The sequence below is a fragment of the Maniola jurtina genome, chromosome Z (genome assembly GCF_905333055.1).
Source record: "Maniola jurtina chromosome Z, ilManJurt1.1, whole genome shotgun sequence".
NCBI lineage: Eukaryota > Metazoa > Arthropoda > Insecta > Lepidoptera > Nymphalidae > Maniola > Maniola jurtina.
This window is the reverse complement of record NC_060058.1, coordinates 11,933,271-11,947,433: the sequence shown is the minus strand read 5'-3', so window position 1 is coordinate 11,947,433 and position 14,163 is coordinate 11,933,271. Positions and strand designations below refer to the sequence as shown.

At 37.5% G+C, this 14,163-nt stretch overlaps 1 protein-coding gene across 1 annotated transcript in view; it reads right to left on the bottom strand.

Moving 5' to 3' along the window:
- LOC123880516 (glutamate receptor 1-like) overlaps positions 1-13,360 on the bottom strand; it is a 211,625-nt gene extending 198,265 nt beyond the window's left edge. The window contains exons 1-3 of the mRNA XM_045928663.1: positions 13,317-13,360; positions 11,791-11,843; positions 11,343-11,390 (exon numbers count right to left, since the gene is read on the bottom strand). Coding sequence (XP_045784619.1) covers positions 11,343-11,390; positions 11,791-11,843; positions 13,317-13,360 — 145 coding nt within the window. The remainder of the gene's footprint in view (positions 1-11,342; positions 11,391-11,790; positions 11,844-13,316) is intronic.
- Positions 13,361-14,163: the final 803 nt, after the last annotated feature.

The window sequence follows — 14,163 nt, the reverse complement described above, 5'->3', positions numbered from 1 at the left end:
ATGTAACCACTAATTCGCGGTTTTCCGAATTTAGTCCTTTACTTGTGCTATAAGATCTACCTAAGTCAGCGGGATTCTAAGTCAGCGGGAAGTAAACTTTATAGGTTTCTTGACAGACACGACGGTCGGGCGGGCGGACGGACGGACGGACGGACAGACAGACAGACAGACAGACAACAAAGTAATCCTATAAGGGTTCCGTTTTTCCTTTTGAATTACGGAACCCTAAAAATGGAACCCTTAATTTGTCATCATATCGATTTGTTATTATGGTCACCCGGAACATAATAGCAAATCGATTGGCACCTCGTTCATCAAAATCGATCCATTAGTTTAGACTTCAGGGGCTACGGTGGAATACACAGAATCTGATAAACATACATAAGTACATACATAGATTGCTAAAATCATAATATTAACCCTTCCTTTAGGCTTTGCCGTAGTCTTAGTATTATATCCGTAGAAGTATTATATCCTACCCATGCCTAATGCCTTAAATATGCCTTAGCTTAAAATGATAATAATTCGTAAAATCTATGTCTTAGCAAAAAGTCTTATTGAGAAGGACCTGGGAGCCCACCGCATTGTTTTGCTAAGAAAACCTCTGCCATAAAGTATGAGAAAAGGTGACGACTCTTGACTTTTAGCAATAAAAAAATACGACACACATACCTATTATAGAGAGAGAAATAAAACTAAAATCTTATGTAGCCCACTTATACTCAGAAAATATCTTACTAAGTATTTACTCAACCCAAAAGACTACTATTTTGTTTGACCCCGTGACACAAAGTGACGTCAAAATGTCAGCCCCGCTGTCCTTTTATATCTAAGCTTGTGCTCAAGGCATTTTCTGTACCTCGCAAGTCGCAACTAATGTGTCCCTCAGGAATCCGATGAAAATGCCAGCGCTTTGCTGTAATCCCCGCGGAGTTGACATTAAGGACCAGGTGCATAACAGACGGTTTAAGTAACGTCCCGGTTACCACTGAACTTTGACTGTCAATGATTATAGTGATATGCATTTTTAATATAAATGTCTGAAGGAACCGCGTGAGTTGTTCAGAGTATGCCCTACATGTCTAGTTCCGTCCTGGGTCCAATTTAAAAGGACCTCTGCTGCTAATACGTGAGTTCAGTGGTTAGACGTTTATGTTTATAAAGTGAAATGGGTTTTACAAGTCAAAGTTTGTTAACTTTCAACCAGAAATTTGCTATAAACCAAAATACTTCAAGTTCATATTAAATAGCATATAATAATATGCATGCTTGTTGAGGGGGTAGATGAAATCGCGTTTGACAAATGTAATCGGAAATCCTAGCCTTAAAACTTAACCATTGAACTATAAATATTTACTCAAGCAACCACCACTTTGCTTTTTTTGGTGGTCAAAGATTAACGGTAGCCGGAATCTTACTTTAACTGCTTGTTATGCAACCAGCCCTAACTTAACATTATACTTACTATGGTTAGTACCGAGTTTACACATTTCGACAACGTTAATAGTAATTTCGAGTAGGTAAGTATCGAAACTGTGTAACGAAAAGGGGTGATTATGTTGGTCTCCTTTCGAAAGGTCCTCTGTTCGATATTGGTTCAAAGCTAATGCGTGAGAATTTGACTGTACTACTTATAGCCATTAGAGAGTTCTAATATCCACCCTTCACTTCTACCTTATCATTGTCATCCAAATCATACGTCTGTAAAATTTCAACTCAATTGATATACGTATTACAGTTCATGAGATTACAGTCTGCTGACAGACGGACGGACAGCGTAGGCCTAATAGGGTCCTATTGGTGGCAATTTCCGGGTTCGAAACCCTAAAAAGATGCCACGTGGCTCGGCTCCCTTGTACCTGCTTCGAATGGTATGCTTCGGACGTTATATTTTGTTTGTTTAGAAATATGCCCGGAGACAGCAAATGAGGTCACAATGCACAATTTAGGAGTCCATTAAGTAATTGCAGTTGAAGCGGTATGCATGCGCAATAATTGCTGGATATATTATGTGACAGTTTAATACCCCCTTTGACGCGTTCTGGCCTAGAATATATTCCTTGTGCATCTATTCTCTCGGGTATCTAAATGGAAATTGCTCGGCCTTAAATGATGCATTACATAAATTAATTATCTACCAGAAGGTAGTCCAAGAAAGGACATACTTTTAGGTTTTAAATGGGTTATTCTCTGCTTATTATTCTAGGCATGAAAGGAATAGACATATTAATAATTAAAAATCACATAAGTATTTAAAAAATAAAGACCAAACTATCTGGATTATCCTAGGTACCTACTTAACGACCTAAGTACACTCTTACACCAGAATTCATGGTCAAGATAAAAGCTTCTTTGGAGGATTATTCAGACGAGATATTGTGTGCCTACTTATGCATAAAAGTTAAATATGACACAATGTCGTTTGAATAACTAACGAAGCCCCTGTCATGACTATGAATTCCAATGCTAGATAACTAAAAAAATGCAACGACAGAAGAATGCTTGGTCGAGCAAAGGTACGGTGTGGTTTTGTGGTTTCAGAACACCTAGGTTAGAACGGTTGCCCCAAAACAAAACTAGACTCTTTGTTTCATTATTATACCTACTTCGTCTTGCTTATACCTACTCTGTTCTGATCATAGGACTACAAATAGTGATCTAAACAAGTATCCCGAGCCGCAAAACGCCGTAGAACGTACCTATGGGGTATAACCAGAACGCTAGCAAAACGAAGACAGGTGATAGTTCTAATGATTACCTACTGCTAAGATACCATAAAAAAACTACGACAAAAAAAATTGAAAAATCCTGTATTTTTAACCCACGACCCAAAAAGAGGGGTGTTATAAGTTTGACGTGTGTATCTGTGTATCTGTGTGTCTGTGTATCTGTGTATCTGTCTGTGGCATCATAGCGCCTAAACGAATGAACCGATTTTAATTTAGTTTTTTTTTGTTTGAAAGGTGGCTTGATCGAGAGTGTTCTTAGCTAAAATCTAAAAAAAATGGTTCAGCCGTTTAAGAGTTATCAGCTCTTTTCTAGTTTTCTTGTAGAAAAGAAGGTTAGATAACCGTTAGGTTCATAATATTATGTCAATAGACAAAATGTCAAGCTGTCAAGATGGACGTTGCCTAAATACATAATTATTTATTTGAAAATGATGTTTTGGAAAACTCAAATACTTTGGATCGTCGGGGGTGTTATAAATTTCTAATTTACACTTGTTAAAAGCTCACAATATATTGCAATGAAAACATCTGACTGACGCTTGAAGTCAACGAACGTTGCGAAAGTAGACCACTCAAGTCAACGCTGCGTCGTAGGTGGGGAATTGACCCGAGTTTTGTACGCTTTACAATGCGGGTTTGAGAAATACTAAATCACTAAAACTACAACATAAGGCAAATGGTCAGTGGCATTGGATTAATATAATAATAACGCTAAGTTAAATATTAAATATTAAGTGGCATTGGATTAATATAATAATAACGCTAAGTTGAATATAATAATAACGCTAAGTTTTTGTTCGCGTTCTGGTTACAACGATGGTTACAACTATAACCTGTGTAGGCATAACATGGATATAGATGCCGTTGGAATAATGCAAACGTATTTTATTTATCCGAACGCAGTACAGCCTCGGGGAAACACTTAAAATACAGTTCCATTTTCAACATTCGCGCCAAGTTTGAAAACGTTCCCGAGGCCTGACTGATGACGTCGCATTGTCACGCGAGCGTTGTGTTCACACTGATAGACTACAGGCCCATGTTTAAAAATGGGTGGGTCATATGAACCACCAGGTGACGTATACAGGACGATATAAGAGCATAAAATAATAAGTTTCAGCACTATGCCGTCACTTGTAAGCTGTCCAACAGAGTGCTGGTGAGAATTGAAAAGTGCAGGTAGAGTGAGTACATTTTGGTCATATATTTTTGTACGGCATTTTTACCATCGATAGATCCATGAAAAATAATAAGAAAGCGCGCAGTGCCGTAAAAAAATGGTGCGCCACAAAGTCAGTAAATGTTTTGATTTTCTGACAATTTCCGGGGTAAATTTGGTCATTTAATTCTGTACGGCACTAGTTTCATACTGTTTCAATACAGCCTCTAATCCATTATTCCGCAACGCCGTACAAAAATCATGCGACAAGGGGAAAAAATTGAGGGTAGCAACCCCCTCTCTTTCCGTGGTCCGGGGGGTGATTTGAAACAACATAAAATTAATTTATTTTGAAAGTGTTTTATGCATAGATAATATTTTTTTACATGCCGTACATTTTCGTTGGTCCAAAGGTTTGTAGGGGATGTGGATATTATATACACACCCGTTCACTTCAGTTAGACGGCATAGTGATTTTATCATATTATCAATTGTTCTCTTCAAAAATATGTTAATGCCGTACAGTATCAGATGGCCATAAAGTACTACCCTTAAAATGGTAGCGTCATTTTCATCAGCCTAAAAGATATGGTCTGCATTAAAATGTACGGCATAATTTTTTACTAATTTATTTATCTTAATACTATTTAAAACAAGGGAAAAGCGTAGAAAATTGCTATATTTTATTAATCTATGAATATTTAAACTTTTGCAATAATTTGTAAAATTTCAGTTTTTGTATTTATCTATAATTTTTTTTAGAACAGTTTCTTTTGAACGGCAATACTATATAACAATAGTATTTTACACTATCATGTTAAAAAAAAAGTTGCCGTACAGAGTCAAATGATTTTACAGCTTTAAAAATTAAGTATACCATGAAATTAAGATAATTATTGATACACATTCAAATGAACACTAATTTTTTTACGGCATTATTTTTAATAGTACTTTTGAGTGCTAGATAATGTTTTGGAACCAAAGCCGTACTTTCTCAAATCACCCCCCGGACCACGGAAAGAGAGGGGGTTGCTACCCTCAATTTTTTCCCCTTGTCGCATGATTTTTGTACGGCGTTGCGGAATAATGGATTAGAGGCTGTATTGAAACAGTATGAAACTAGTGCCGTACAGAATTAAATGACCAAATTTACCCCGGAAATTGTCAGAAAATCAAAACATTTACTGACTTTGTGGCGCACCATTTTTTTACGGCACTGCGCGCTTTCTTATTATTTTTCATGGATCTATCGATGGTAAAAATGCCGTACAAAAATATATGACCAAAATGTACTCACTCTACCTGCACTTTTCAATTCTCACCAGCACTCTGTTGGACAGCTTACAAGTGACGGCATAGTGCTGAAACTTATTATTTTATGCTCTTATATCGTCCTGTATACGTCACCTGGTGGTTCATATGACCCACCCATTTTTAAACATGGGCCTGTAGTCTATGAGTGATTACTCTCCACCACTTGTGCTTACTCCCCGAGTTACCTACATCCCTTAAGAGTGCTCTTCATGGTCGCTCCAAGTCGAGCGTGAGAGCATGCTTTTGCAATCGACATTTACGGGCGGGGCAGACTCAAGAGCGAGATGCGTATGAAAACGATGCTTGACGTTTGGTATTAGGTTATTTTTTTGCAAACTAATTAATATTTTTTAACAAACCAAAGACATTAGGAATTATTATTTAAAAAAAATTGCCATTAAACCAGTAGTTTTGAAATTTTGTTGTTTACACATGGTTCATTTACGTACGAAATTACCTAATTTGACTTGAAATAGAGATGTTTCAGAGGTCATAACTTTCAAAATAAATATAATTTTAACATATTTATTTAGGCATAGATAATGAAAAAATAAATCGATATCCGGCTGAGTTTTAGATCTAGACCAACGAATACCAATTATTATTAGAATAATATGTATATTATATAGGTATATTACGCATATTATTCTAATAGAATAATACGCCTTAGTATGGAGAAGCGCATAATATGAAGGGCATTCTTAAGCCAGCTCCCAATCGCGTGAGAATCACGGTGCGAAAGCCTGCAAAGCAAGAGTGAATAAACATCTTCTAGGCAAGCGCGCTCCAACCTAGACATCGGTGTCAGGGCAAAACTTGTGTCGAGTGGTTTTGGGATTTGTGTGGTGCTGCGTGGTGGTGATGCGTATGGCTTGCTAGGTGTCTGGCTTTTCCTGAATGTTTATCAGTGGGGGGGCGGGCGGTACATGTCCCATGCTGCATGTTGCACAATACAGATTGGTTTGGTTTGGCGGATTTTAGCAAATTAAGTTTTTGGTTCCTTGTATATCATGGACTTTATGGATTATTTTAATGGGAGACGCGTGCTCTGTAGTGGGCCGACGATGGGTTGATCATGATGAATGTTAAAATTATTGTATAATAAGTATCAACTATGAACCTCGGTTATTTTATCTTTTTTTTTAAATCCGATTATTCTATTTCTTATTTCCCTCAACATCACAAGGAAAAGTGACACCGCCATTAAGCTCCTCAAAGTATAAGCTAAGAAAATAATAAAACACGTTTCCATTGTGCCTTAAGTCAAGTCTTTGTCTATTTTGCGGGAATAAATTAAGAATATTATCTGTTGCATTTATTTTTAACCCCCGACCCAAAAAGAGGGGTGTTATACCTAAGTTTGACCTGTGTATCTGACTGTGGCATCGTAGCTCCTAAAGTAATGAACCGATTTGATTTTAGTTTAGTTTTTTTTGTTGGAAACTTCAGTGATATAGATTTTTAATAACACCAGTAGGTATATTTAAATCCATCGAGGCCACCCAACTATCGCGGTTTCATTAATAAGTTTGAAACTTAACGTTCCCAATAGGTACAGGTAAGACTTTGTACAAACAAATGTTCCAAGTGTGGAGTTGCTAAAAGTATTGTAATATACGCCGAAGTGCAGGAATTATACAAAGAACATCCTCCGTTGGAAGAACATCTGATGTCAATGAGCGGCGAAGTTTTGTGTTTTAATAATACCGAACTTGGTATTGAAGCCGTCTGTACGCAGAGATGTTTTGTTTTCAACAAGTTACATTCAAGTAAACTTGATTGGTTAAAGATTACTTTTGGATGGATCTTTTCAGACAAGAATTAGCAAACGCCAAAGCATCTTTATGGTCGGACGATTTATGGACGACGAAAGATTATTGTATATTTTCATTGTTTAAATCGTGAACTAGATAATTAGATGTTGTGATAGCAATTACGCTCTAATTAAATTATTTATTTTGCCATTATTTTTATTAAGATTAAAATTCTTGAATAACCTAGGCGTTGCACCTATGTTCTTCGCGTAGGTTTTGAGAGGGCATTTGAATAATTGATAAAATTATTTAAATAATAACTACCTACGTGCTTTTTCTGAGTGACGCTTATACAATGGTTTCGAAAGAATGGCTCGATTCTCATTGAAAGTATGTCCGTTACTGAATCATTACAGATCTCTCATTATCATGATCATAATCTCATTTCTGAGATCCACTTCTAGTTTTCAAATCATGATGAAACTCTCATCGATATAGGTACAATACTAGTTGATACCCGCGACGTCATCCGCGTGCATTCTTGCTTGTAAAATCCTGCGGGAACTATTTAATTCCAGCATAAAAAGTAGCATTGGCCACTCCCCAGGTCTTTATCTATATCCATGCAAAAAATCGTGCCGATCCATAGCTTCGTTACGACGTGATTGAAGGACACTGCATCAAACCAACGAACGAACACATTTTCGTATTTGTGTGTAGTGATGGGCAGTGATAGTACCTATCAGCATTATAGGCGAATTCCTGTACACTAATGTACCGTATAATCCTTTCAGTGGCAACAATCATTAAACCCTAGTTTCCATTAAGGAATACAGGATTAACACACGTCGCAAAGAGCGATAAGGCCAGTGCTACACACGCGCTCTAAGCTGCTGTGTTTGATTTGAACTTTAAGCTTTATACGAGACTAGCGGCCCGCCCCGGCTTCGCACGGGTGCGAGTCAAAGTTATAATTTATCGTAAAACTAATGGAAAAGTGGTTATAATGGCTAAAATATAAATGTTTGGTTTATACTATCGCGGACTTTTTTGTAGGCATTATTGAGTTCTACAACTTTTCTATAGAAGTCAACCATACATCTCTAACCATTTAGGCAGCGTTCGCGAGAATCGTTAACGTACGGCAGTTTTTTCGACGCCTTACTCCACAATTTTCACTACCACGAAAAATCGTATCTATTTTCCGGGATAAAATATAGCCTATACGGATTCGGAAGAATCCCTCTAAGTAATGGTAAAAGAAATTTTGAAATCGGTCCAGTAGTTTTTGAGCCTATTCAATACAAACATACAAAAATACAAAAATACAAAGGTTTCCTCTTTATAATATTAGTATAGACAACTCTGGCCTCTGGCTCACACTCCCAGCCGCAGCCAAATAAGCTTGTCATTAGAGAACTAGTATTTTTAGGAATCTCTGTCCGTCTTTCACAGCAAAATTACTTCGAATCTACTGGACCGATTAAGTTGAGTTTTAGTAAGCACGGCCGTGTAATATAAGTAAATAAATGAATTTTAATTTTGAATATAGAAAACTAGCTGATACCCGCGACTTCGTTCGCGTGGATGTAGGTTTTTAAAATTCCCGTGGGAACTCTTTGATTTTCCGGGATAAAAAGTAGCCTATGTGCTAATCCAGGGTATAATCTATCTCCATTCTAAATTTCAGCCCAATCCATCCAGTAGACCCACACACAAACACATACAAACTTTCTCCTTTATAATATTAGTGTGATACCCGAGTACGGAACCCTTGGTGTGTAAGTCTGACTCGCACTTGACCGTTTTTTCTTTCCAGGAAAACCTATCAAGATTATAATTATGCGTATACACACGTAGGTGCACACTCGTCATACATCACATATCATACTTGTCTGGTTTTTAACCCCCGACCCAAAAAGAGGGGTGTTATAAGTTTGACGTGTGTATCTGTGTGTCTGTGTATCTGTGTATCTGTCTGTGGCACCGTAGCGCCTAAACTAATGAACCGATTTTAATTTAGTTTTTTTTTGTTTGAAAGGTGGCTTGATCGAGAGTGTTCTTAGCTATAATCCAAGAAAATCGGTTCAGCAGTTTAAAAGTTATCAGCTCTTTTCTAGTTACTGTAACCTTCACTTGTCGGGGGTGTTATAAATTTTTAATTTACACTTGTTCTCTTGCTACATCCATGTGAAATATCCTTAATACCATCGTCTCGGATTCCCGTGGGCGATGCGAAAGGCAAACCGAATTAAGTATATTGGTTATGAGCGTACACAAAATTATGATTAATCACTATGATAGGGAGTAGTGATGGACCATTTCACAGATAGCATGTTAGCATCAACTTGTTATATCTTACTTAAAGAAGCCTAAAACGTCAATGAATGCATAACAGTAAGTACATTGGTCCAGCTGTACCATGGCAAGCTCGCATGCAAATACATTAATTGTCTTAAACATTATTAATTGCTTAATAGATACAAAATTAAAAATAAAAAGATAAATTCCTGCTAAGTACGTTTCTCGAAAAGCAAAGTTTCGCACTTACAATCAGTAGTGCGAAAAGTCACTTTTCGTGAAAACCAACCTTTTATTTCTTGTTAATTTAATGCAGCAAACGATTGGTTGTGCAAAAAATGCCTGTGAAATCACTGTGAGGAAAAATAATAAATAATTTCACCAAATGAAAATGATTTAAAAGTAGCTACTTAGTAAACATTCCCATCGCTAATACGTAGTTACTCCTCATATTATTACTCTGGCACCTACTGGCATTATGAAAACAATAATGAATCATCTTTCTAATAAAATCCATCACACTATCACACTAATATTATAAAGGCGAAAGTTTGTATGTGTGTGTGTATGTTTGTTACTCCTTCACGCTAAAACTACTGGACGGATTGGGCTAAAATTTAGAATGGAGATAGATTATACTCTGGATTAGCACATAGGCTACTTTTTATCCCGAAAAATCAAAAAGTTCCCACGGGATTTTTAAAAACTACATCCACGCGAACGAAGTCGCGGGCATCAGCTACTAAGTTATATTTTGTGATCCACAGTCATATCGAAAAGTTAGGTAGATCATAGTGTAGCGTAGTGGTAAGAGCTGTGGTCTTATTAGTGGGTCGTCCGGGTTCGATTCCTTATGAAAGGGCATAATCTTGTAGGATGGTACAGAATCCTTCGAGTGCTAGTACGACTCACACTTGACCGGTTTTATTCAGCCCTGATGAGTTTACCAATATGATAACAACGTGTTTGTATTTTGGAGGCAGAAAACGCACGTGTACTTTTTTTTAATTTATGGACTAACGCTTGGTTGCAGTCAGACCTGCTAGCAAGTGATGATGCAGCCTAAGATGGAGCACACTTACCTAGAAGTTGCCTATTCACTCTTGACTCGACGGTACCCATATTAAAAGTGGAAGGGAAAACTGATGCCGGAACGGCGTTCCATATATCCTAGCGGTTTGGATTAGCAACGAGGAAGCAAATCGCTTCGTACGTGTCCGTACCTACTCCGTCAGTGGGTACTCTCCTTAATACCCCATCTCGCATTCCCCCGGGCGACGCGAAAAGCAAACTAAATTAACTCTATCGCCTATACATGGGTACACAAATTATGATTAATTCCAGCGATATCGAATTAGTTCCCGTATTGAGACTCTAGTCCGCGCCGGTTTATGAAAAAGCAATAAGGGTAAGTACCTACACTTCTTCGGAACCCTTAGTACGAGTTTGAACATCGTGATAACGTAAGTAAGTAGAATTCAAGAACTACACAACGTCAAAGTTAGATTCTATTCTATATTATTATTATTGCTTCTATTATTCCTGAATGAGAGAGATCCTTAGTAGGAACTCTGAATATGTAAGAACTAGGTAACTACTTGGTAGTTTGAACATCTTGATAATAACGTAACGAGATGGAGTTTTTGCAATGTTAACACTAAATAGGTATACCGTCAAAATGAATGCTTGAAAATTGGTGAAGCAGACGCGCTGAATTCCCATTTCTATAAAAGAGTTTAGAATACTATGATTTTTTGATCCTAATATTAATATTATGAATGTGAAAGTGTTGATGTTTGGATGTTTGTTACTCAATCACGCAAAAACTACTATACGGATTTGGCTGAAATTTTAAATGGAGATAGATTATACCTTGGATTAACACATAGGCTACTTTTTATCTCGAAAAATCAACGAGTTACCGCGGGATTTTGAAAAACATAAATCCACGCGGACGAAGTCGCGGGAATCAGCTAGTTTATTAATAAATATTTCGTTGGTATGCCCACAGCAACCTAAGATTGGTGATAAAAATAATATACCTAAACATATGCTAAACATAAACACAATATGATAAACACTTACCAAGCGCAACGTCATGAACTTCATCGTGTTTGATGGCAGAGCGTTGACCTGTAAACAAAAAAAAAAACCAGTGAAACCTTCGATAAAACAATTTTTTTGTAAGTTTCATTAAAATCAAATAAAAGTTATCCTAACGTACATTTAAAAAATAGCTTTAGTTAAAGCTATTCAAGTTAACGGGGCGGTCTCCGTTTTCGTCGATACTAAAATGGAAATAAGTTCGGAACGCGTGGATCGAAAAATTTGAAATTGATACATAATAATTTTTATTATATCCCCTACGATTGAGTCCGATGAAAACATGATTGGACAAACTTTTCTCGATAGAAAAAATTCAGAAGTTTGGTCTAAAACCTTAGACTTTTGGATTTTTCTCTTAAATGACAAAGCTCTTAAAGACGTAAGCCTTCAATGAAACATGATGTAAGTAAGTAGTTTTAAGGGTTACATGCCCAAGGGGACCCTAAGCCTTTGCTGTCCGCGCATCTATCTGTGAGCGGCCTGTAAGTATACAACAAATAAAAAACCGGCCAAGTACGGGTCAGACTCGCGCAATGAGGGTTCCGTACTCGGGTAAATTTACGACATTTTACACGATAAATCAAAAACTATCATGCATAAAAATAAATAAAAATCTGATTTAGAATATACAGGTAAAGCCCTTTCATATGATATCCCACTTATTAAAGCTAGTAAACACATTTTAATTTTTTTTAATCCCGGACCCAAAAAGAGGGGTGTTATAAGTTTGACGTGTGTATCTGTATATCTGTGTATCTGTGTATCTGTCTGTGGCATCGTAGCGCCTAAACGAATGAACCGATTTTAATTTACTTTTTTTTTGTTTGAAAGGTGGCTTGATCGAGAGTGTTCTTAGCTATAATCCAAAAAAATTGGTTCAGCCGTTTAAAAGTTATCAGCTATTTTCTAGTTTTCTTGTAGAAAAGAAGGTTAGATAACCCTTAGGTTCATAATATTCAAGTGTCAATTGACAAATGTCAAGTTGTCAAGATGGACGTTGCCTAGATATACATAATTATTTATTTGAAAATGATTTGTCGGGGGTGTTGAAAATTTTTAATTTACACTTGTTTTAATAATGTTACCACAAATTCACGCTTCGGATTTATTCCAAGACCTACCTACCTGCCAAATTTCATGATTCTAGATCATCGGAAAGTACCCTATAGGTTTTCTTGATAGACGCGACGGACGGACGGACGGACAGACAGACAACAAAGTGATCCTATAAGGGTTCCGTTTTTCCTTTTGGGGTACGGAACCCTAAAGGTGCCCACGCACCACGACTGCACTGCAGCGGAACTGCGCGTCGCGTCAGCGCCCCGCACGATATTCTCTCCAGCCGCGCCGCGCGGCTGTGACGTACGCGCGTCAGCTTAAAAACTGAAACATGAACAGGTCCTTTCAAGTTGGCTTCCTTCAGCATAATGTTTATTGTTTAGCTCCTGTGTTTTCTGACTGCCCTTGCGCAGGTGTAGGTAAAAAGATGGAAGGCAGAGCTTATTAACAGAACCGCCTCCAACAATAATTGATAGCGTCTTCCCTTCCCTAGGATAAGCTCCTTACTAGTTCTGCACTCCTACTCATTGCCTCCAATTTTAGCGAACTTTTTGAATTTAAATTTCAAACTGCCATCTTACGTTAGACACGTCTGACGCTCGAGATCCGAGGAAAATCATGAGTTCAAAACTGGTGTTTTAACTGTTTTATAAACTATCCCACTTAGCAATTATCATCATCATGATTAATCCATCGCTGGCTCACTACAGAGCACGGGTCTCCTCTCAATATTAAAAAGGTAGTTGACCACGTTGGCCCAGACTTCACAATGGCAGGCTTGCAGGTTTCCTCACGATGTTATCCTTGACCATTAAAGCAGCTGATATATTTTAATTGCTTATAACGCACATATCTAACTCCGAAACTACAGGTGCCAGGTATCGAACCCCTGACCTTTTTAGAAACCCAGCTTCAACAAGCCAGTGGCTCGCGGACATTCTGGCGGTAATACAAAATTAATATACGCGGGCTTTGTACTAGGGCCGGATAGACGCACAGAGGTTTGTGTGAAATATCGCTCCGTTCTCTCACATTCTCACAGCTGCTGTACACCCAGTTTTGCATTATTATTGTTTTTTTAGAATTTTAGCGATTGATTTAAAAAACTTTAAATTCCAAATTGACATAACCCAGAAACAGTTCCTATTTTTAACCGACTTCAAAAAAAGGAGGAGGTTCTCAATTCGTCGGAATCTTTTTTTATTTTATGTATGTTCCCCGATTATTACTCAAAGACTCCTGGACCGATTTGGATTCTTTTTGTTTGAAAGGGTCTGGGATTGGGACTGTGCAGGTGGTCCCATATTTTGGTGAAGATTTGATGAATATCTTCGGAGATGGAGAACAGAACTCCTCAATGGATAATAGCAAATTGCTCGCGATCAGTGTAATATAGCTTAGTAATAAACAGTAGGGGTTTAACTGGGCATAGCATATTATAGTACAGTAAGGCCACTAAAAATTGTACCAGAGTGAAATTAAAGTTACTGGCATTGGATTGTGTTTAGCTAGTTGGTATTATAATAACGCTAAGTTTTTGCTAGCATTCTTGTACTTATTAGCCTGTATAGTACCTACTTATTAGCTTATGCCCGCTACTACCCAAATTTCATCACCTATTTTATTTCAAAAATCCTTTCTTAGCGGCTGTCTACGTCATAATAGCTATCTGCATGCCTTTCAGCCCAATGCGTCTAGTAGTTTGAGATGGGGTCAGTCAGTCAGTCACCTTAACCTTTTA